This window comes from Gobius niger (assembly GCF_951799975.1).
Source record: "Gobius niger genome assembly, chromosome: 1".
Taxonomy (NCBI): domain Eukaryota; kingdom Metazoa; phylum Chordata; class Actinopteri; order Gobiiformes; family Gobiidae; genus Gobius; species Gobius niger.
In genome coordinates, this window is record NC_136852.1 from 35,385,345 (window position 1) to 35,410,375 (window position 25,031).

Here is a 25,031-nt window from a genome sequence, read left to right on the forward strand (position 1 = left end):
TTTTCTACCCCTTACATGCTTCAGCAACGTCCTAATGTGTAGAATGAGCCCAGACCAATTCACCACAACAGCCTCTAACAATCAGCACTGTCACTAAAAAAGGTGTGAGTTCAGGTCCGAAGTACTAAAACGGGGCTATGTGGAGTTTGTCAGTTTTGTACTCACATTTGCCCCATCAGGCCAAACGTGTAACTGCAGCCTCAATGATACGCTCGTGCATGAGGCGTGCAGGGGGAACAAGCACCAGAAATTACATTCACGCCCTAGTCAATGTATTGTGCAGATTTGCAGGCATGACTTCAACTGAGGTAAGAAATGTTTCGTTTTGTCAGATATTTTGAGTGTGTATTTTCCAAGATGTGATACTTAAGCCAAATGCATGGCAAAGTGAATCGGGTGAAGAAGCCAAATAATACAGATAAACAAATGACATTTGAAGGAGGAAAAAAATACTGTGGTATACTTTGTATGCATAAACCTAGGCCTAATTGTATCAATAAAATAATTCCACATGTAGAAATGCTACCAGGGAAGCAAAATTGTCTCTTCAATTCCCTGGGCTATGCTTATAAACGCCACAAGTCCAGTGTTGACTTTTTGTGGTCGTTTCACTAGTCTGTCGCCAACTCATTATGAGCCTGCAAAACAGAGCCACGTTTGCTCTCTCTTACAACACGGACATACGTGTATTTTATTTATGATAAATGTAAAAACGTGTTTAAAGCCCCACACGGTTTGAGAAGCCTCTGAAGTGTCGTTCTGGTGTGCGTTGGGCTTCATGCTTATTTTGCGGGCAAGAAAAGCTAACATTAGCAACAATATTTTTGCCGTTGTAAATACAGCAACGTTACCGTTATTACTCAAATATTTTGTAGGTACAGCGCAGTTACTCTTATTACTGACAGTACTAGTCTGCTACCAACACAACTTGTCTGTATGTATAAAACTATTAGATCAATTAGTTGGGTAACTTCAAAATATGATTTATTTTATGGCTTTTTTCAGGGAAGTTTGTATAAAACATGCACGGACACTGCTGTTTTGAAATCATCACTTTTTCCCACGTATTGAGTACTAATTTCTTAACTCTCAAGCAAAAATGACGCCAACTGCGGATCTTTTGTCATACCCAGTGATTCTCTCAACATTTTCCGATGTTTACTCTGGTTCTTTGCCTACGCCGATCAGGCTCAACTTTCGCCCCTTTTTGTCGCCAGTCGGGGTCTGGGCTGGAGTTTCGCCGGTGCTTAAAGCCTCTCTCCTCTTCTTCTCCACTAAATCAATCCATCCTTCCAAAGTTACCTCTCGCTCCTTGGCGGTTTCAGTATGGAGACGATGTAGCTAACGCTACACCTGAGTATGAACGTGCATGACGTTTGCTTGTTCGCCCCGAGGCACTCTCTATTCAAGTGAATTTACAGGCATATACAGTGGTATGCAAAAGTTTGGGCCCCCTTTAACTTTTCGACATTTTGTTATACTATGGACCATAAACATAAATATATTTAATTGAAATTGTATGTGAAGAACACACACCAAGTTACACACAATCATGAAGTGAAATTAAATTTGTACATGATTTAACATTTTTTTAATAAATAAAAAACTGAAAAGTATAGGCCCCCTTTCCTTTTAGTGCAACCAATTGCCTCAGAAGTTTCCTGATGATTTCTGAATAATCACATGTTGACCTCATGACTAAATAGAGTCTACCTGTGTGTAATCTAATGTCAGTTCAAATACAGCTGCTGTGTGATGGTCTCAGAGGTCTGTTAGAGACTATTGTGGAGCAGAAGCATCATGAAGTCCAACAACACATTGAGAAGTATAAAGCTGGGTTAGGTTATAAAAAGATTTCCAAAGCTTTGAACATCTCTCAAAGTATAGTTCAATACACCATCCTGGAATGGAAAGAGTCTGGCATCACTGCAAACCTACCATGACCCGGCCGTCCTCCTCAACTTACTGACCGAACAAGGACAGGTGAGGGAAACTGTCCACAGAACAACTATTAGTCGTACACTGCACAAACCTGGCCTTATGGCAGAATGGCTTGAACAAGCCATTTTTGAAAGAAAACCATAAGATGTCCTGTTTTCGTTTTACCAGAAGCCACATGGAGGCCACATGGTGGCTTCTGTCAAGCAGAAACGGGACTTCTTATGGTTTTCTTTAAAAAATACAAACATTTCTGTTAAATATATTTATGGTCCATAGTATGGCAAAATGTCAAAGTTAAAGGGGGGCCCAAACTTTTGCATACCACAGTAGAGGCAATCGCAGTGAAAAGGCCAGGGCTCATTCTACTTACCAGGCCATTGCTGGAGCGTGAATGAGGAAGACATGTTTAATTTGTATATATTTATTTGTGGTTAAACTTATGTATAGTCCCTTTAATGTAGAAACTGCAGATATGTATAAGACCTGAGGTGGCAGTAGCAGGTATCAAAATGCCAACTTCCATCTAGTCCCTTTAACCTGCTGTAGAATCAAGGGGTCATTGTTTGTGCTGTAACCCAATCATAACCTTTGACTGTCGCTCAGGATGTTTCGCAGTTTTCAGACGTTTTGCAGTTTGCTGCTCGACTCAAGTTCGACTACGTTTGGCCGCGTGCTCTGCCGGTCTTACTCTGGTGATTGTGCAGGTCTGTTGTGTGTATTCTAACGGTGTGGGTGTCTCTCCACTGCCCCCCGCTGGACCAGACGTGTCAGTGTTCAAGGAGAGGCTGAGAGTTCTGACGATTGGAGGTAGGGACTCTACGCTCTAGAACAGAACGCTACTTTTAGACAAATAGGCCCAATGCAAAAGGGATGTTTCGCTGGAAAACGACAGGAACACATGTTATCTTACATTTTCTTTGTAATATTTGGGGGATAGTCCCTTCACACAGGGACGCCACAAAAATGGTGGGGTTTGTCATTAATTCTGTTCGCTATTTTAACAGAATTTCAACTAAACAAAGTAACTGTATATGGGAAGTTATGGCCGCCATCTTGAATTGATTATTTCTCAATGATTACTGACCGCACAAGCAATTATTAATTTAGTTAAAATGACCTACCTATTGTGTGACCTACCCTGAGTTAATTTGCCAGTGGATCAAGGTTATTCTTTTGGCAGGTTATTTGACTTGGCAAGTCAGCACCAAAAATGGATGGATAGAAGAAAAGATTTTAAAAGTGTTCATAATGGGACTTTTTATGTAATTTTAATCTGACCCAGCGCTGTTATGAGTGGTTAGCATAGCCCCCTTTTTTTTTCCATTACAGAGGCCTCTATGATGATCCAGGATCAATTATTTTTAGGGTTTCTGGTAGGTTTTCACTGCTGATGGCCTGTTGTCATGGTTACGCATACATTCCATCCAGAAAACTTGAAAAACTGTTGATCTTGGACCGTTCTAGAGGATGTCATGATCGAAATAGGCACTGTGCTATTATGCATTTGTTTTTTGCATAAAAAGTTCCATGATGCACCTTTTAACGCACAACACTGTCAAACTGTTGGTCACAGATTTAATACATCTATTTAGTGTTTTCCAGTGAAAAATCTTTAAGCGCTCAGATCCACGAAACACTCAGACACTTTGTCTGTTGAGTGCTTCCTGTTGACTTCAGCTGCTTCCTAAGCTGTGTAAGTCTCATTAGCTTTAGCCTTAGCTGCTCCATCCTGTATTGAAGGAGCCGTAGTGTCAGAGGCGTGAGCGGAGCTAACGCTGCTGTGGTCTGTTGCAGAGTCAGAGTTCAGAGGCCTTATTCGACGTGGTAAACTGTTTATTCAAAGCTTGGTTTAAGTCTGGGTCTGCGTTTGAACCGGAGTTTGATGTTGGCTCCGATCGTTCCTCTCCTGCTTCGAGACGAAAGTGTTTTAAATGTTCACAATCTGATTTTAGTCAGAAAATAATGTTTTCAGCATTTATATTTTTGCCCTACCATCGATGCCACTGTCGAAGTCTTACCTTCACCCGCAGAAATAAAAAGAAGCAGCGTTTCCAAACGTCTGCAGACAGTTCACAAGTCTGCTACTTCAGGAAAGTTGCAGAGTCGGTTAGCATTAGCCTGTTTTTCCCATGGCTGTTACCATTAGCCTCAAACATCCCAGATTATGACCAACCCAGATGTTTTCAGCTGTTAAGGTATCTGTCAAAGCCTGGTTCTAAATCCTTAATGAATGTACAGACCTTTGGAGATGGGACTTTAGATTAGAATGAGTGTATAAAAGGGTCTCTGAGCTAGGGCATTAAGACTACTGCAGCACTAGTCGACTAGTCGTGTGTTAATCTCTCTCTGCCTAGTTTTACATGCATCTCATATGGACATATTCAGCCGATATATGAGCGAGCTGATGCTAGAACTGTCTCTCCACGGTCACCACGCACCACGGCCCATCGCGCACTCCACTTTTCACTTTTCTCTCACACGGACTCACTCACATGGAATTAACTACGATCTAACACTCCAGGACCAAAAGCTCGTCTACTTCAGATCCTAGATTTAAAATGAAGATGATCCTAACAGTACAAACGAGTACAGAGGAGGCCAGGAGAAGAGTGGAGTTACAAGACCAACTGAGTAGGAGAGAGAACGCAGACCTCCGATGTTTCTGGAGGTGCAAGGTTAACACTAAGCACTAAATACTAAAAGTGAAGTTAAAACCTAGGAACTGGAAATGTACCGCTATAGGTGCCTACCTTATTGGATGATGCATTTGGATATGATGTACTCGTTATACTGTAGATGAGGCGTTATTTCTCCGTTGTTAATGGGATGACATCACCACACAACTAGTCTCTCGTGTGCGACTATTTTTGCAAATAAGTCGACCTTAAATCAGTTGTCGTTAATGCCCTACTCTGAGCTCACGTTCAGTTTTTGCTGTTTGTGGCTTGGATTCACATCCAGTGGCTGCTAAACATCTTACTCCTCCTTTAGTTTATTATTATTTAATACTTTTAAAATTATACAGTTAAAAAAAATGCTTTTAGTGACCATCCATTATTCTGGGGAAAGTACCAATGGAGTTTAACATTTTAGATGTGTAGGGGAAACCAGAGAAGACAAAGGACGAACAGAAGAAGTCTTCAAAGGCTGAGATTCAATCTTCAGTTTGTGCGTGTCCGAGAGGAGAGGAACGTCTGCGTCTGGCTTCGGTTTGTGCTTCAGCGGCTGATGGACTGTTTGTGACTGTTGCAGTTTGTGACAGTCTGAGTTGATCGTCGTGGTCAGTGCCCAGTGACGTTTGCGGCAGGGTTATGGGTTGAACGCTGTCTGCTGATTGGCTGTGGAGCTGCGGTTATCTGTGCTCTGATTGGCTGAACTATAGTTGTCTCTGTGTTGATTGGCTGAAGGTTTAGGTCAGTCGAGTTTTAAAGTGTTTCCCGTCTCCTCCTCTCTCCTTCTCTCCTCTCATTCCCCCGATTTGGAACGTTTTTCAAAAAGTGTGCCATGATCCAAATCGATAACATCTCCCTCTCTCCCCTCCCTTTCACTCACTTCACGCTTTGCTCCATGTTTCTGTGGAACCTACTGAACCTTTTGCTGTGGAGAATGTGTTCAATGTTTGAGTGAACTCTGATTTTTAAACTGTTCATTATATGGTTGAGGTTTAAAAAGGCTTCTTTCACTGACATCAAACTAAACACACTACTAGCACTTTGTAGCTGACGAGCCTGAGCAAGTTAAGCATTCAGTAGTATCAGTCTTTTGAGTAAACTACTATAGTTAGTCCGAATAATGACGAATGACCCTCTGACCAGTCAAAGCTCCAATCCCATGTGCCCCAGACTCCGTTTGGGAGCCCCTGAGAAAGGGCATAGATTTAATTAAGACTGAATTAAACCTCAAAGTTTTAAACAACCAATGACATGAGTTTAGTCACTAAATCAAAAATACTAAAGTTTTTTCATGTTAGGTAGCGACTTCGATCGAAAACAACTCATTTAAAATGTCATTGTTTCCCTGGGAGCTGGTCTCTGAAAACAGCCTTTTATTTGCATCTGACCTTGTTCACATGGGCAGAAATGACTGTGTTTATTAGAACTGATTTGGAAACTCGTGCCCTTTCAGTGCATGTGAACAGACTGTAGTTTGTGTCATGAAATCTGTGACTCGTGAAGCTTAACCTCGTCTGCTTCTTTCCTCCCTCACTCTGAAAACTCCCCTCTCTGCCTCGGTGCATGCTGGTACGTGCAGGCTTCTACGGCCTGGACGAGTCGGACCTGGATAAGGTTTTCCGTTTGCCCACAACCACCTTCATCGGAGGATCTGAGACCGCGCTGCCACTGAAGGAGATCATACGGAGGCTGGAGGTCAGGTTTTTCTTACTTTATTTAGTAGAACGTTTTTTAGGGAACAGGCGGGGAGATGTTCAGAGCTGATGTAGAGATTCTGCATGTGAAAATGTCGATTTGTCACGCAATCGCCTATGTTGAGATTTGTGTCTAGTTTTCTCCTCAGCATCTTAGTTTTAATGTCAAAGTTAAAACAGACCAAACTCTTCCTTTACGATGTTTCCCACGCTTATCTATTGACAAATACTGACTCTTTTTTTTCCCCCCTGTGGTGCTTTACTCGCTCATCCCATGCTCAATTGTATTGGTGATCAGCGGAAAAAATGCTTAGCTGCTCATGTTGTTGCTTCCGATAGCGATACTGGAGGTTTGAGTATTTAAAAGAAGTCTCTTGATAATGGCTAATATTGGATATCGGCAGTGACTGAAAAAATTAATTGTCTCTTTCCTCCAGTGTCAGATCAATAAAGTCTTTATTTTTCTTGAAGATCATTTACTGTATATCTATTAATAAACCGTATTGGAAAAACATTAAACAAGAATCACTGGATTTTTCTCATCAAGTATCTTTAGCATGACAGGCTTTAGGTTACATTAATATAAATAACTCACATAAAATGACATGATCCTTACCAGTGGTTTTGCTAGGGATAATATCCTCCATTTTGATGGGCAGGGTTATAAAAATCCGCCATGAGCATGAGCATTTTTATCCTTCATGAATTCATCTTGCATTATATGCATTTTCTAAAGTCATTTAGCCTACATATAGCCTGCATATTGTGTTTGTTAGGAAAAATGTGAGATCGCTGGATAAATGGAGTTGAACGAAATATCTGAACAATCGTGGAACACAAATTTTTCTACAGAAACTTGTGCGTGAAAGTCTCAGAACGACTTATTCAGAGCGTCATATGCTCATCAATATCAAGGCTCATATTACAGTAATACAAATATAAAGTGAAGCTTATTGTTTGCATTCTCTCGATTTTAACGTTAATGTTTAAGAAACATCGGGTGAATGGGACAATATTTCCCAGTTTGCATCACTGCACTCAGAAACACATACGGGAGGGAAAGAGAGAGGGAGAGAAATAGATGAGCTCGTCCTGAGACTTTAAGTAGTTCAAGTTAAAGCACGGCTCGTTTGCATCGTGGTTTTCTCCCCCTTGTTGTCGTTAGCGCCCAGAAAGTTAGCTACCTTGTCAGAGGTCATTCAAGACGAGACGCGGTGTCAAACAGTGAAGCTGCTTTTAGAGTGCGAGCCCCGCCCGCTCTGAGTAACAGCAGAGCTGCGTTTTTATTTTAATTTCGGCTTGATTTTCAATCCGTCAAAATGACGGACGGCCTTGAAAATTTTCCGTGAAAGTTTAAAATATTCCGTTAATGACGGAGAATTTTCGGTTAATGTAACGGTTTCTCCCTTATGCCTCGTGAACACTGCAATGTGAATCTAGAAATCTTATAAGACAAAAAAAACCGCACAGACGTGTGGATGGAAACATCGTGAGCTGCACTCGTCTCCGCTGAGCGCTGGTTTAAACTAAGACAGTTAAAAAAAACGCTTGAGAGGAAGGTCAGATGACCAGCCTTAAAACTCTTCCTATCGCTAAAGACTCTATTCCCTCTGCATTCCCGGCCTGCCGATAAATGGTGTCAAAGACGTTGGAAGTACATTTCTCATAAGCAGATGACGCGGCCCCTTTCTCAGCGCTGTATTGTTGCTGAAACGGCTTTTTACAGGGGCTTTCCGCCCTTCAAACTTTTTTTCACCAAAGAAATGAACAGAGGGAAAAAGGACGGAGGGCGCTGACGCTTCTGTAACAGGAGAGCGGCTGAAGGCGAGGAGGGAAACTTTCTTTGTTCAGCTGATCATGTGCATTACAAAGCAAACATCGCAACTTGCAAGTTCAAACGCTGTCTCATTTGCCACGACATCGAGCACAATGTTTAGTTACGAACAGACAGGACACTGTTCAGTATGTTGCACTGATGAGTTTGTGAAGAAGGAAATATTCAAATGCTATACCTAAAGCAGCAGTAGGGAACCACTGTTACAGAAACGTAACAAGTCATTAATTAATGAATAAAACTACATACAGTACATGTACATGAATTAGCTTATTACAAAAACACAAATTGAGTTTCTGGCCTTTTTGATATTTCTAACTTTAAAATACACAAGAAATACAAGCCTTATGAAAACCCTGGAAGCTTTTAGAAATGTATCTAGGTAATGTGCAGTATATTCAAAGGCATATTCAAGGCATATAAAATAATAAAAAATAGTCTTTATTTCGTCTATCTAAAGACATTTTGTGTGTTTCGGCCCCCAACCAACACTATGTTTACATAGTAAACGTGCCCCTGTCAAATGAATTTGATACCCCTGGTATAAAACCAATAAATAAAAATCTATATAATGGACGATTTGTGTGATGATCTGCAGATGGCGTACTGTCAGCACATCGGAGTGGAGTTCATGTTCATCAACGACCTGGAGCAATGCCAGTGGATCAGGCAGAAGTTTGAGACGCCGGGAGGGATGCAGTTCACTCTGGAGGAGAAGAGGACGCTGCTCGCTCGGATGGTCCGCTCCACCAGGTACTGCACGCTACAAAAACCTACAGCACCGCTCAAAAGTTAGGTTCATTTATGAACTAACTAACTGGAAACAGAAAACGGTTAAATCTATTCTTCTTTTACTTTGATTAATAATTGCTTTGGACAATTTCTCAGTGAGCTTCACGATGTCATCACAGAAATGGTTTGGACCTCAGACTGTTTCAGGGACAAGGACCTTATGAAGCTCATGGAGAAATGGCCAAGAAGGGTATTTAAAGGGAATTTAAAATATCAAACATATATGGAGTTATTTCCTCCCTAATCCCCTGAGTTCATTCAGAGTTTAAGGTCTGCCTGACGTTTGAAGGCCTCGTTCTGTTACTGCGGCCGTACTGTGCCTCACTGTTGTTGCCTGCTGCAGGTTCGAGGAGTTCCTGCAGAAGAAGTGGTCTGCGGAGAAGCGATTCGGTCTGGAGGGCTGCGAGTCCCTGATCCCGGCTCTGAAAACCATCATCGATAAGTCGTCAGTGAACGGCGTGGAGAACGTCATCATGGGCATGCCGCACAGGTCCGCTCACCCTCACTCGCCGTCAGACCCTTAAACTAGAGCAGTCAGTGGTAACGTTGTTCTTCTCTCCTCCTGCAGGGGTCGCCTGAACGTTCTCGCCAATGTCATCCGGAAAGAGCTGGAGCAGATCTTCTGTCAGTTCGACTCGAAGCTGGAGGCAGCGGATGAGGTACGGTCATCTGACCTTCCTCTCCAGCATTTTTTTAACTGTTCAATGACATATTTAACTTTTATATGTTTAGTTTTTTAACAAAAATGACATTTAGTTTTAGTGAACAATTAGCCAAACAATTCTTTTTAGTTTTCGCCAAAAAAAATTCCCCTGTTCCTCTCTAGGGATGGTACTGAAACACGGTATAACGGCCCCAGGGATGTTTACTTTATATGAGCTAAACTTAATTTGGAAATAAATCTGGTTTAAATGTAGCTTCTGCTCTGTCTGACTGCTCCGTTTGCTCTGTCATCTCTGTCTGACTCTGGGTCCTGTTAACTTTGTGCCGTTGCTGCAGGGCTCCGGGGACGTGAAGTACCACTTGGGCATGTACCATCGGCGCATAAACCGTGTCACCGACAAGAACATTACTCTGTCACTAGTGGCCAACCCCTCGCACCTGGAGGCCGTGGACCCCGTGGTTCAGGGAAAGACCAAGGCCGAACAGTTCTACTGTGGGGATAACGACGGCAAGAGGGTATTGTGCTTGACTTGACAGGTCATTTATTTATAAATGTTTTTCTGAGCGTGCGGTTTGCGTTCAGGTGATGTCCATCCTGCTCCACGGAGATGCAGCGTTCGCGGGTCAGGGAATCGTGTACGAAACCTTCCATTTGTCAGACCTGCCATCCTACTCCACCCACGGGACTGTGCACGTGGTCGTCAACAACCAGGTCAGAGGCCGACTACGAAAACTGATACTACTACTGATACTACTGACTCTACAGCTTCTTCTTGTTCTGTGTTTACATTGAGGATAATGGGAACTGTATGGAGGGCCATTTGTATCAAAAATATAAATTAGTGTCTACAGTGAGAATAAATGCAGGCGGCTCATAGGTCAGGTCTATTACTGTGTTTATAGAAGCATATATTGGTAGGGATGCACAGACCACTTTTTCTAAAACCAATACGAGTACCAGTACTTTGATTTGAGTGCTTGCCGATACCGATACATGTAAAAGGCATTTGCTTCAAACATAATTTTTGAAGTACAAAGATACCAATGCCCCCACGCCCACGCTCGAGTGATTCTTCATGCGCAACCACTGTTGATTGAAAGGCACACATTTAATAGTGATGATGAAAAATAAGATTCCGCGTGAGCCAAACTTTATAAAAGTGACAAAGTATCGTTAGTCACCACAGCATAGTCACATGTCACTGTTTTAAAGAGCCGCCTCAGTAAATGGCCTAATTGAAGCTTTTGCTTTCATTTAGAGCAGTGTTTCCCAACCAGGGGTACGGGGACCCCTGGGGGTAGGAAAAGGAAAAGCTATATTTTTTCTTACAAATACTACATTTAAGTAATTACTTTTTAAATAAACTGTAACACCCTTGAGGTAGGGGGTACATGGTTGACCACTGAAAGGCCAAAGGTCTAGGGTACGAAAGGGGTACGAAAGACAAAAAATGTTGGGAACCACTGATTTAGAGGAAAGTTAAAGCCACATGACTAATTTAGATACACTGTGTTGCGGAGGAGCATTTTTTATTTCTGAGGACATGGGTGTACCAACTTTTCGTGAATTTCACCAACCGTTCTCTTCACCAAATAGGCACAGCTTCCATACTTCCAGGGCCAATATATTTCATTGGACCGCAGTGTGTGATGGAGAAATAGTAGGGAACAAATGCAGCTTAACATTAGGGCCGCTGCATTTTAATAAAATCAGCTCTATAAGGAATACTGTAGAGTATTGGAGGAGTGCCCTGTAGGAGCCCTGCATGTCAAGTGGTTTCGGTTTCTGGTATTGGGACCACATTAATGAGCACTAGTACAAGTACAAACATGTGTTATCGCACTTGAATTTGTTTTTAACAGTGTTAGCTTGTAGCACCTAAAGCTACATATAAACAACCCGCCTATTCTCCCTCAGAGCTTCTGACAGTATTCATGTCATAGCCCCCGCTTTTGTGCATATTTATTCAACTACTATCTATTGAAAACGATGTTGCCACAAACCTTGACCCTGTAATGTTTTTAAATATCATTCAAAAAGGATCAGAGTTTGCCCCAAGTTAATACAAAGAGACGATAAGTCCAAAAAGCCTGAGTAGAAGTAGTAGAAGTGTTGCCACGTCGTTCATCAAGCAATCCTCTTTTCCCTTTGACATGTTATTTCTCTGACGGACCTGTTTTTGCTGTGACCTCTCTCTCCCTCAGATTGGCTTCACCACGGACCCTCGAATGGCGCGCTCGTCACCGTACCCCACAGATGTTGCCCGAGTTGTGAACGCTCCCATTTTCCATGTGAATGCGGATGACCCGGAGGCTGTGATGTACGTGTGCAACGTGGCGGCAGAGTGGAGAGCCACCTTCCACAAAGACGTCGTGGTCGACCTGGTATGGACTTGTGTCTCCTTTGTCTCTCCACCCCCTTCCCCTCACAATAATCCTCTATTTCTGCTGCATACGTTTGCATAAAAAACACACGCCCAGTTGCAGTTTTGGCTGGAATTTTAAAGATGTGTTTGAGATTATTAACACCTGCTAAAGCAGAGAGCTGTTATGGTAAACATTAAGACTATATTAAATGAAAACCGGAGAGAAGTTGTCATGAATCAAGCGTGCTAGGGATGCACCGATACCGATACCAGTATCGGGTATCGGGCCGATACCACAGGCTTGTACTCATACTCGTACTCATTCATGAGGTCCCGATACCAGAAACCGATACCATTTGACGTGCGGCAAGCGCACCTACGAGGCGCACCTCTCAGCTGAGGAGAGAAAATAGCAACAAACTGGAGAATTCTTTAGTGGAAATACAATAATCCACATAGAGCTGACTTTATTACAGACTGCGCTCTCTAAAGCAGAGTCTGTGCTGGATTTAACCAGAGCTAAATGTTGTTAGAGCTGCAGCGTCTGCAGTGTTTACAACATACAGGCTAACGTTGCTAACTCGCGGCTAGCGCACTTTTGGCCATTCTGACGCCGTTTTATGCCCAGGGGTTTATTCTTCTGAAAAACTAACCCAGCGACTAAAAAGTCCTCAGAAAATCCAAATAAAAGACATACAGCATGTCCATATTGAGCGAAAATGAGCTGCAGCAGAACAATGAAAACGCTGTAGCTACTCGCTAAGTTACTACAAAACACACGAGAAAATCCACACGGAGCTGAAGTAAAGACGAAAAGAGACCATTTAAGTAACATCTCAATACTATTGTTAAGATAGATAGATAGATGATACTTTATATATATAAATAAAAATATATGAATAAAGCACAGGAATTGGGGAGCTTTTGGACATGGGCTTTTCTGTCTATGATGGACAGTGCAATAAAAATAAAAAATTATATTGAATGAAAATAAAAATAAATAAATAAATGGCATCAGCACAATTCTAATAACTGCTCTTAAATGTGTAGCCTACTTAAGGAAATGTAAATGAGTAAATTTGCTAATTACAAACCAATCTGCTGTGGAAAAAAGTAAGAATGTTGAAGAAAATGCCCTGTACTCGTATCGGTATTCGGTATCGGCGAGTACTTAAATCCAAGTACTCGTACTCGTATCGGTTTTAGAAAAAGTGGTATCGGTGCATCCCTAAAGCGTGCAGGTTTATTTGACATATGCATATGGAGATACAGCAGATACATAAGGAGCCATCGACAAGGGCATCTCTATAGATTAGATGACTGGTTATCCAAAGAACAAATGAACGTATATAGAAGGAACACATGTGGTAATGCTCACTGAATATAGGTATGTAATGGTCAAATGTCCATAAAGCATATGTGACATGATGAGGGGAATAAACAGTTAATGGTTCAGAACCCACTCTTTAATTATTTGTTTATATTCTGTTCAGACATGCTTCAGAGATGAGCAAGAGCTTTAGTCAATAAGATCGACTGTTTTTTTTATTTCTTTCAAATTGTATTCCTTGACGTATAGAATAGAATTGGACTAACACTGTGTCTGTGTCCTGTAGGTGGGCTATCGCCGAATGGGCCACAATGAGATGGACGAGCCCATGTTCACGCAGCCGCTCATGTACAAACAGATCAAGAAGCAGAAGCCCGTCCTGCAGAAATACGCGGAGAAACTTATCGCAGAGGGAGCCGTCACCAGGCAGGAGTACGAGGTGAGGCCAGAGAGACGTTTCAACACGCTTTCTGTCATGTTATAATGTAGTTCCCTCCTCACAAGACCACTTGGAGTTGTGTTTTGAGGACAAAAGGGGAAAAAACATGGCGTTGATCAGCGTGTTCTTTTGCAGGAGGAGATTGCAAAGTATGATAAGATCTGCGAGGAGGCGTATGCCCGCTCCAAAGATGAGAAGATCCTCCATATCAAGCACTGGCTGGACTCGCCGTGGCCTGGTAAGACTCTCCTCATTTTCTCCGGCCGCTCTCCTCACTCTCGGCGCCGTCTGACTGTCGTTGTTTAGGTTTCTTCACTCTGGACGGTCAGCCCAAGTCCATGAGCTGCCCTTCTACTGGACTCACCGAGGAGAATCTGAACCACATCGGGGGCATGGCTTCGTCTGTGCCCGTCGAGGACTTCACCATCCATGGAGGTATGACGTCACTGCACGGTTAAACAGGTTCAGACTGAATAATAATACGGCCTGCGGAGAATATTCTCCTCGGGTGACTGAGAGAAGGTCCAGACTAGAGCTGGAAATCATTGTCATGTGTGACATCTCGGCCCGACCCGACCTGAACAGTCAGGTTAGGCTTCAGGAATTATTTTTTTTTTAATGTCATTATTTCTAATAAAAATCTAAGCTATTCACCTTATTCCGGATGTTCGCGTGGGCACCGCCATGAATTGTGCCCGCCCCTTTTCTCCTATCAGATAACATGGGGCTGGAGAAGTCCACATAAAATCAGTTACTACACGAAAACAAAGCCGTTATTAGGCTGTGCAGAGAAACGGTGGACATTTTACACAAATCAATCGACTAAACATCAGATTTGAGCGGCGAACATTTTCCCTCGTTCTCCATTTAAATGAAGAGGCAAAAGTGGGCGGGGCAGAATACACAATATATGATATTACTTATTCCTGCGGCTCTGGGAGGGAGATGGTGCGCGGGGCGGGCACACGTGGTTATTATTGTCACGTTTAAGCAAGCGTGGCCAGGCACCTTTGATATCGGCGCCACACAGAACATCGCTATTCACTCTTTATCTCCGGACAGTGTTTAACTTGGAGGATGAATCAGCAGTTTGATTCCTGTTTGTGCGTAAAAAGTGGCTTTTGCAAATGCAGCACGATGTTTATGAACAAGGAGAAGAGAGAGAGGCAGGAGGGACGCTGACAGCCTGCTGCTGCGCGAAACCTGCCTGCCAAAACACCCCACGCATGTCTCCCGGCCTGCCCAGGTATGTGTGCAGCACATACGTGCACGTACCTCGCACATACGGCGCGCATTCTGCTGCTGTATGTAGGCTACTGTGCAGAGGCTCTGACCGGGCATTAAAGAAATAATTGTTTACGGCAGGTTTGTTTCGGCTCGGGCCAGCCATGCAAGTTAATTGTTCGGGTCGGGCTATGTGCCCGCGGGCTCGGGTCGGTTCGGGCTTGTTTATTTTTGGGCCTCTTTCCAGCTCTAGTCCAGACTACAGAGTCAGCAGGTTTATAAGAACCACAGAATCAATGTGCTCAAATATGAGCACATTTTTTACATTTTTCTTTTTTTCTTTACACATTTTTTACCATTTTTAGTCCTGTATATATTTTCCCCCCACTTTTCTTGACATTGGAAATAAAGTCGATGTTGTAAATTGCTGTCGTGTGCAGGTCTGAGCCGGATCCTGAAAGGTCGCGGGGAGATGATCCGTAACAGGACGGTAGACTGGGCGCTGGGCGAGTACATGGCGTTCGGCTCTCTGCTGAAGGAGGGCACGCACGTCCGGCTGTCGGGGCAGGACGTGGAGAGAGGCACCTTCAGGTACAAGTCACATTTACACTTCAGGAAACTACTTTCACTAAAATAATAACGAAATGTTTGTCCCTGTACAGCCACCGTCACCACGTGCTCCATGACCAGAACGTGGACAAGCGCACCTGCATCCCCATGAACCACCTGAGCCCGGACCAGGCCCCCTACACAGTCTGCAACAGCTGCCTGTCTGAGTATGGCGTCCTGGGTGGGTCAAAACACACAACACTTACTCTGCACATTATGGCAGTGGATCTTGGGCTCCTGCGATATCACCTTAACAACTTAGTTTGAACTCTGTCAGAGTAAAAACAGGCCAAACTCTCTCTTTACAATGTTTATTCTCTGACGCTTTGAGCCGCATATTTATCCAGGAAGTGACTCCCAACATGGCTGTAGCGCTCCCTGGTCCCACGCTTTCCCTCGCTTATTCATTCACAAATACTAACATGTTTGGTATCCATGTGATGACGCTGTAATCCAAATATGGTCACTTTCTTTGTGGGAGACAGCAGCGGTTAAAGACGGGAGAAATATACACACGGCGCATGTGCAGACAAAGGGACTCAACTTTAGGGCCGTTTTCAGAATCAGAATAGTATTTATTGCCATAGTTTGAGAACAAGTTCACAAACTAGGCTCTCATTACAATTTCATTAAACTTTTTAACAACATCTACGCTTTAGCCGCTTCTACAGACTCCACACTTTACAGGCTTGGAATTAACTGCACTTGGAAGGTTTTTTTCACACAAGGATTCTTACAGATCTAATTCCTGACAAATTTATTGAGCTTTGAGCTTGATTTCGACAAAAAACCTAATTGCATTTTTTTCTGACAGATTTTGCGGTTCGATTTGTGGTTTTAATATTTTGTATAAAGCCTGTGTATTATTTTTCCTGCAATTGAGCAAAAACCTGCTGTAAAGACACACACTTACTATAGTACAATGATCCGTGCGTACGGCGATCAGTTGTTTTTGTCCGCTCCGCGAGCAAATGATTAATTGGGTGACCCAGTCCTATCTGCAGCTCACAAGACACTTGGTTTTGAAATGGCCTTTTCGTGTTTGTGACGATGTTTGTGCGCAGGTTTCGAGCTGGGTTTCGCGATGGCGAGCCCCAACGCCCTGATCCTGTGGGAGGCTCAGTTCGGCGATTTCCACAACACGGCCCAGTGCATCATCGACCAGTTCATCTGCCCGGGACAAGCCAAGTGGGTGAGGCAGAACGGCATTGTGCTGCTACTGCCTCACGGACTCGAGGGCATGGTACGTCTGCACTCTCCCAGTTTAACCTCAGTGTTAAGAGCTGGAGTAAATGATCTGTTCTGCCCAGGGCCCAGAGCACTCGTCCGCTCGACCCGAGAGGTTCCTCCAGATGTGCAACGACGACCCCGACGTTCACCCGGTAAAACACTACTCTGTGACTCTTACAGGCCCGAAATGTCATGAAAAATAAACATGTAATATGATTCCAGCAGGCATTAAATCTGCATGCCTTTGAAAATAATGTTATTCTCTCGAATCATCTGGAACTGCACAGCAGCCTGGGGACCATGGCAGAAATGTGCGCATGGATTTGGGGCCAATCACAGAGCGAGGAGGGACGGCGAGATGATGACGCGCTATTCGATATACGGAAGCTTGTAGTTTATTTACGGATCAAGCATGACAGCAGCAGACGCTATTTTTCAATCAAGCTTTAGGCCGTGTTTTAAATAGTTTAGCTCGATAGTTTACAGCGGGTACGTCATACGTCATCGGATACGATGATACGATGGGCTGTGGCTACGTGCAGACGCATGATAGACATTCATAGCGCCCAATAAACGACTATGGACGATCGTAAACCACACCTCTCCTACGAGAAAATGAATTGGTCGTCCCCAGACTAAATATCACTTGTGATTTTGGCATTAGCCAGGCTAGTGTATAGTAACACTGTTTGTGTGTTTTTCAGCCGATCACAGACGATTTTGCCGTGCGGCAGCTGTACGACTGTAACTGGATCGTCGTGAACTGCTCCAATCCGGGAAATTACTTCCACGTCCTGAGACGCCAGATCCTGCTGCCATTCAGGAAACCAGTCAGTCTCATTTATGATTATTCACAAGCAATTAACCTGATACCCCCCATCTGAACGAGCTCGTCACTAAGTAGCGTATTTGTTGTACACCCGGTAACAACCATTTTATTATTCTTAAAAATCCCAGCATGTTGTACATCAACTTTTTAAAGAAAAATAGTATAAAGTCATAGCCCCCCCACTATCCACCAGAAAAGGTTTTACATTGAAATATGTGCACAAATGAATTATGTTATGTTGGTATTTCTTACCTTTGTCGGGTCTACAAGTCCAGAAAAAGTCCCAATCCGGGCACATGTGGACTTTTTTAGCACCTACTCAGCAGTCCAAAGCAGAATATCTAGTTGTATTTTCCAGAGTGACGTCCTGTAGTGTAGTAGTTTGTCAAAGTTGGCTCAAACTCCATGAAAAGCAAGAAAACAAGAATAAAACACTCTATTTCTCTTCGATGTAAGCCGCTAGGTCGCCATTTTGCATTTGGTGTTGGGTGTGCTTGGTTTCCTGTGCTGTGTTTATCCTCTTTGCTCAGCTCAACAATGAGCCCTCTTTAGTCAAGGTTTAGTCCTGGTTTAGTCCTGGTTTAGACCTGGTTTAGTCCTGGTTTAGTCCTGGTTTAGTCCTGGTTTAGTCCTGGTTTAGTCCTGGTTTAGTCCTGGTTTAGTCTTGGTTTAAGGTATACTTTATTAATCCCCGTAGGGAAATTCATTCTCCACATTTGATCCATCCTCAATGCCGATGATTTTTTTTAATCAATATACATATACTGAGCAGCAACTTTGTTATGCGTGTTATTGCCACAAATAAACCTGTAATAAACTAATTGAACTAGTAATAGCATTAACTTCTTTACCAACTGGTGATTACTAGCTAAGCCTCATCCTCCATATCCATAGTGAACACAGATCCCACGGCAGCAGACTCCTCTCTGCAGCAGACGACCGAGCTGAAGAAAGGAGAACCAAAATTTCACCCTCATTAGCAGTTCGGCAGTTGTGCCGAAAAGCCTGTTTAACACAAAAAGACCCATAGCCATATTTGGTGCAGAGATTAGCCACTTTACACAGATGTTGTCCACAAGGTGTGTACACCAAGTGTAGTGACTTTCACATGATTACACTGAAATATACTAGAGCGTTGTAATTTAGCAACTGGGACTAATATTTCCGAGTGAAGAAACCGACAGCCTTTAGCAGCTGAAATGTGTCTAAAACTAAGTTTGGTAGTTCTTCTGCCTAGCAGAAGATACTAGAAGGCCTCATCTTTCACATGCAGTATCATATATGCATCTAGGCTGTAAGACCATCTTTTACAGGCGATGGCATTTGGGTATGTCCATTTTTGTGCATAGGCCAAAATTAGGCGGTAAGTCACAGGTTAACAAATCCCACAGACGCACTTTCTTTAACCTCAGACCTCTGCAGTGACCCAAACTTCTCCATCACTCACCTTATCCAGCTGATTTTAACATTGAAAACCTGCCTCTTTCTCTCTGTTTGCAGCTGATCGTGTTCACTCCCAAATCGTTGCTGCGCCACCCGGAGGCCAGGTCCAGCTTTGACGAGATGCTCCCAGGTAACACTCCACACAACAGCAGCTTTAAGCTCTGTTTCTAACGGAACCCGCGCTGGACTGGGCTGAATATGGGCTTTCTGATTTTTCTGCATCTTTCTAAATATCAAAGTGGTAGAAAAGCCGAAATATTGACTCAAGTAAGAGTAAAGTTACTTTGTAAAGTAAAATATGATAATCTATTGGTGATGAATAAGGACAGACAAGACCATAAAGGAAAATGATTTTTACTTTGAAAAGCATAACATCACAATGAGATTTAAGGAACACTTAAGATTAATGAAAGTTTAAATTAGATCAATTTCCGTATGAAGCTAGTTTATTGGAATTAATCCGTTAATTTGGTGATTGGTCTGCAGATTAGTCGAACGTTAGTTTGGGGCTTTAGATGAAGTTTTGAGAGTGATCTGAAAGTCCGTGTTTGAGGCTGAGGTGTAAGTGTCTGACGGGAGCAGCTGCTGGATCAGCCGATGTGGGACTGCCACACTGTTCCAGACCCAGAGGCTTCAGGACCATGTTATTCACCTGATTCTGCCCCGCGGATCAGCACTTCTATTGCATTGACTCTTCTGGAAGTCCGTTCATTAAGCGGAGAACTAAAATCTGATGTTTAGCATGATTTGTGTATAATGTCCAATGTTCCCTTTTTTTTTTCTAAAAGAACTTTATTGTAGACAAGAAGCCACAGTTAAAAACGAGATTCATTTTAATATAAGTTAAAATGGGTGGTCATAAGACCGTTGGGAAGAGGAAAATACACACACAACCAAAGACAAAACAATAACCCCGAATTAAAAGGGAAGTTTGCAATGTGGCCAGATATCACTTAAATTCACCCATTGTCCCATGTCAGAGCGAGACCAACACTGCAGCTGCAGGCACTGTCCCATCCAATACACAAGTTGGCTGGCGCACAGGGTACAGGGTAATACTTTTTGTGCGGGACGGTCAGAGCCCATGATACAGTTTAAAAACAGGACAGAGCAAAGGTGTGTCTTGATTAAAGTGTCGTCCATAATGCTCAGATGTTGTTTCTGAGCGATGTGGCGTCTGAAGAATGAAATGCACACACTTTCCCGACAGTTCACCAGTGTTCAGCACTGAGCAATCCTCCAGAAGAGATTCAACACAGGCCTTGTGTAAGTGCAACAGCAGCTGATCGCTTCTTGGTGGCAGCTTTAGTTTTAAGCAGTTTGAGAACAAAGATTTCCTTGCGGCCATTTTGCACATTTCCTCATTGTGACGCTTGAATTTTAGGTCACTCCGTGTTCATTTTGACAACACATTTTCATTTAGTTTTAGTCTTAGTATTTTGACAAAAAGGTAATTCAATTCTAGTAATATTTTGTCGAATTTAAGACAAATTTAGTCGACTTTGCATTTCTAATATAATGATATTTAATCAGGTGCTCTGCTTCATGGAGCTGCTCCACATGAACAGAGCCGTGAATGTACATGATATGAGGCTCTTTCAGACGGTCAGCAGAATTTTGGATGATTTTTAGTCTCTCCTTTTCATTTTTATTTAGTCTTATTTCAGTCGGATTAAAACATCTGAACATTTTAGTCATAGTTTTTTATTATTTTTTTTGTCTAATTTTAGTTGTCTTAATTTTAGTCAAAGTGATATTTTAGTCTGATCACTCCAAGAGGCTTTGCCTCATTTGAAAATGGGCTTGCACTCACTCACACACACACGTTATTCATTCTCCTGTTGTACATGTTTTAGTGGTAGGGGAAACCTACACTAAGACCTTTATGGTGGCCTTCAGGCATCGTGAGAGTTACCACACATAATTGTGCACAATAATAGCCTCATGCTATGCTATGCTACAAACATGCTATTGTGGGAAAGCTAGTTTTCAGGTTCCAGGCCTAAATAAAGGTGCGGGGCACAGGTTAAAGTCTAATTATCTGTGGCCCTCCACATCGTATAAGGCTCAGACATGCTCCCATTTTGTTGCTATGACTCTGGATAAACAAAGCATCTGATGGAGCACACGGACAGAATCACGCAGGATACAGACAGAAGGCTCCATGTGGAGAGCAGAAATGAACACTTCAATCTGAGACCCTCAAAGGTTTGCACTCCTGATCCAGAAGAATCAGGACACTTTGAAAACAATGAGGGGTTTAGACACTTACTCTCCTTATGTGCTGGTTTGAAAACTGAAAGTGGCTAAAGCTGTGGTACCGTGCGGGCAGCATGGTAGCACAGCAGTTAGCGCTCTCGCTTCACAGCAAGAAGGTCCCGGGTTCGATTCCCACCTGGACGGGGCCTTTCTGTGTGGAGTTTGCATGTTCTCCCCGTGTCTGCGTAGGTTTTGGTTTTCCCTACCATTAAAAACATGTCCAATAGGCCAGGATGAATGATGGTGGTCAGAGGGACCGTTGGCGCAGATGTGTGCAGTCGTGAAAACTAATCACGGATGAAGTTTACATTCAGCTCATATTTTCTGAATTTGGCGACAGCTGTCGTCATGTCTAACTGCTGATTGGTTAATCTTACTGACAGTCTGTGCGCGAGGCCCGTCCGTTCATACTGCACCGATTACTCTGTACAAAGTAACTTCCCTATGTGGAACGGACAGGGAATAATGTGGCAGAGCCGTTTGTGGTTTATTTCAGGGACACACTTCCAGCGACTGATTCCTGAAGGGGGCGCTGCAGCTCAGAATCCGGACGGCGTAAAGCGCATCGTCTTCTGCACTGGGAAAGTCTTCTACGAACTCAACAAAGAGCGGAAGAACCGCGGGCTGGAGGACAGTGTCGCTATCGCCAGGGTGGAGCAGGTACTGCGCTCAGTGAGGAGGGTTAGGCCGTGGGATAGCACAGCTTTTCTTCACATTTTCATGGCTATAGTAACTGGTAACTGTAGTGTCTTTAGAGACGTTCTTGTAATACTTAGTCTCTCTCTCTCTCTCTGTGCAGCTGTCCCCGTTCCCATTCGATCAGGTCAAGGCCGAGGTGGAGAAGTTCCCAAATGCGGATCTTGTCTGGTGTCAGGAGGAGCACAAGAACCAGGGCTACTACGACTACGTCAAACCACGGATCAGGACCACCATCCAGAGAACCAAACCTGTGTGGTGAGGAACTAAACGGAAGCCACTGCTTTAGAGAGCCAAGCGGCAAATCTGTACTGGAAAACCTCTGAGCCTGTGAATTCTTTCATGAGACGAGCTTACTCCATAAACTCGGCTTAAAACATTATACAAACAACCATACTGTTTTTTGTAGTTTTTTGTTCTAAGTGACAAATGATTATTAAGAATCTGGATATTGTAGCTCTTCACTGTGTGTCTGCAAAGTAAATAATATCAAAATAAAGTCAGCATACGGTGCAAACTCCCCAGTTGGGGAATTCACGTGAACGCTCGCTCAACTGGGGAAACGACTGAGGAACTCGGGTGCGGACGTCGGGAAGCTCGTTTTGACCCGACTGCAGAAATCAGCTGATTCTGTCTAATGTGAGCTTTTTAGTGTGAGCCGTCGTCATCCTCGGAACAAAATTGCAAGTGAAATGCCTGACAAGCAACAAACTAACAAACTAGCATGTAGCTATTGAGACAACACACTTAAATGATTAGCTAATCAATGATAAAAGACCATTTTGTTGATGACATCAAAAGCACATGAACATAAACCAACTGGGGACATTGACGTCACATCTGGGGAAAGCGAGCTCCCCAGTGCACACGAATGCACCAATAGTCTAACATAGCGACTCTAATGTTTCTTCTTCATGTGTTGCAGGTACGCGGGGCGCGGCCCAGCGGCAGCTCCGGCCACGGGAAACAAAGTCACTCACCTGATGGAGCTGAAGCGCTTCCTGGACTCCGCCTTCGACCTGGACTCTCCTCGGATGGAGTAGAACAGCGGCGGGGCTGAGCGAGGCGTAAAACACGGCTCTGTTACAGGCGACGGACGAGCAGTGCGGGGAAACATGTCGCGGGACGCTCTGACCTGGACTTTCATTTTACTTTCACTTCCTCATTTCTGCAACAAAACGACGTCTGGGGAAACACTGAGCCCGAACAAACCTTTTATTGTCACATTGAACATTTTTAATTCGACACATTTTAAAACTTTGCTGCAAAGTTTAAAACCACATTTTCAATTCTTGTCGGAGCCAAAAGCAACGTTTCTGGGAAATAACTCCTAAAGTGATAGTCTGTGAGTTTGCAAAGTGAGGAGAAAGAGTGACATTTGACAGTAAACAATCAAATTTAAAAAATGAGAGCAGGAACCCCTCCTGATTGGACCTGACAGGCTGGTTCACAGGAAAAGTTTGTCTCCGGATAATAGACTGTGATTAGTTGCAGAGATCCGGTAAGGAGGGACCTGACAAAAGTAACTTGGATATTATTATTTACTTTACATCAGAATGCAAGAGCAGGTGGTGGAATTTGCACAATTGATAAAAACATGATGCATCGTTCCCTTGTCAATGCTTCGTTCTGTACTTCCTGCTTATATTTACATTATTAAAACCCGAAACTGTCCTCCATTTTTCAATCCAACATGACATATCGGTTCAACTTCAACGGACTATCTGAAGCAGTAAATCAAAGGTTATTCCCACCGCTGCCAGCAGGAGGAGCCAGTGTTAGTAAAATACTTCAGTACAACTTTTTCTCGAGTTCCAAGAGATTTGAAATGTTTTTCTTTCACTTTCAAAATGAATTCTCTGCAATTCCTCCACGCCTAAACACAGTAAACCTTTTATTCCTGAGTTAAGTGTTTTCTGGGTCAGAGCGTTTCCCGCCGCGAGAACTCCATTTCATTTCGACTTGTTTTGTTGCTTGGATATTGTTTTTCTTTTGCCTTTTGCAGCTGTAGATGAAATTATATATAAATATTTACTCAATCGCTTCTTTGGGCGCATTCTTGACGGGGCGTGCGGTGTGAGAGGAGCTCAATGTTTTTATTCATTTCACAGACCCAAGTGCTGCCCTCTGGTGGCCAACATGAACTACGAAACAACCAAATTGTTACCTAAACCTAAAACATGAACACTAGGCCTGTCGCTCCTCTCAGGCTGTCGTTCTGAATGCGCTGAACCAGTTTAACCCGGTGCCAAACGAGGGTCAAATCCACTTATTTATTTTCATAACGAGGGAAACTCTTTAGCTGCGCTCCAATAAATACTGTATGTATCAACTCCGGACTCTGGGTCGTTCTTTTACTGCAAAACTTTCAAATATGTCTCCAGATGGATTCTACAGAGGAAACTGGGCCATTCGCTTTGGGTCCTGGAATTATTGAGAAAACGTGAATGTGCCTGAAGAGGAGGCAACTCCGGACCTGGAGCTTTTGGTCTGGACCCCGGTGATGCCTCTGCGCTGTGAATTTACTAGACCCTTTTCATGTCACGTGCGAAAACGTGAAGCCAACAGATCAAAAGTTTGATTAGGTTTATTCTAACAAAATTATTAAGCAGTAAAAGTGGAAAGAATCTCAAAATAAGCCTGTATAGTAAAAGGGCGAAGGAGCTCCCTGGTGGCCGATCTGCTCGGTGTTCTGGAGTCTCTGTGGACCCGATGCTGCCGAACACAAACTGCCAGTAGGGGGAGGTGGATTGGACCTGTGCCCACTTTTTCTTAATTAAATGTGCACCTTACAGAGCTTTGCTATGTTGTGTTTATGTTTACATTTTGTAGTGAAATTTCAATAAAACTCGTCGCATTTGGCTTTGACTTAAAGTTAACATTTTACAGCTCTCACTATGCAACAAAAATATCGGGATATGTATCGGATATCGATATTCAACCTACATATGTCGGTATATGACTTTTGGTCCATATCGCCCAGCCCTATGATGGTTTAGGCGTTTGACTT

General features: G+C 43.2%; 1 protein-coding gene across 4 annotated transcripts in view; it reads left to right on the forward strand.

Annotated features, from left to right (window-relative positions):
- ogdha (oxoglutarate dehydrogenase a) overlaps positions 1-23,286 on the forward strand; it is a 40,273-nt gene extending 16,987 nt beyond the window's left edge. For 2 of the 4 annotated variants that reach the window (XM_079563497.1, XM_079563494.1), the window contains exons 5-24: positions 2,704-2,748; positions 6,193-6,308; positions 8,740-8,894; positions 9,277-9,423; positions 9,502-9,592; positions 9,933-10,112; positions 10,180-10,308; positions 11,802-11,981; positions 13,579-13,731; positions 13,867-13,969; positions 14,038-14,166; positions 15,396-15,546; positions 15,618-15,745; positions 16,629-16,807; positions 16,875-16,946; positions 17,499-17,624; positions 19,124-19,196; positions 21,822-21,985; positions 22,125-22,279; positions 22,947-23,286. In XM_079563497.1, coding sequence (XP_079419623.1) covers positions 2,704-2,748; positions 6,193-6,308; positions 8,740-8,894; positions 9,277-9,423; positions 9,502-9,592; positions 9,933-10,112; positions 10,180-10,308; positions 11,802-11,981; positions 13,579-13,731; positions 13,867-13,969; positions 14,038-14,166; positions 15,396-15,546; positions 15,618-15,745; positions 16,629-16,807; positions 16,875-16,946; positions 17,499-17,624; positions 19,124-19,196; positions 21,822-21,985; positions 22,125-22,279; positions 22,947-23,064 — 2,594 coding nt within the window. In that variant the 3' untranslated portion in view covers positions 23,065-23,286. The remainder of the gene's footprint in view (positions 1-2,703; positions 2,749-6,192; positions 6,309-8,739; positions 8,895-9,276; positions 9,424-9,501; positions 9,593-9,932; positions 10,113-10,179; positions 10,309-11,801; positions 11,982-13,578; positions 13,732-13,866; positions 13,970-14,037; positions 14,167-15,395; positions 15,547-15,617; positions 15,746-16,628; positions 16,808-16,874; positions 16,947-17,498; positions 17,625-19,123; positions 19,197-21,821; positions 21,986-22,124; positions 22,280-22,946) is intronic. The other 2 variants (XM_079563496.1, XM_079563495.1) reach the window with 1 other exon arrangement.
- The last annotated feature ends 1,745 nt before the right edge of the window (positions 23,287-25,031 follow it).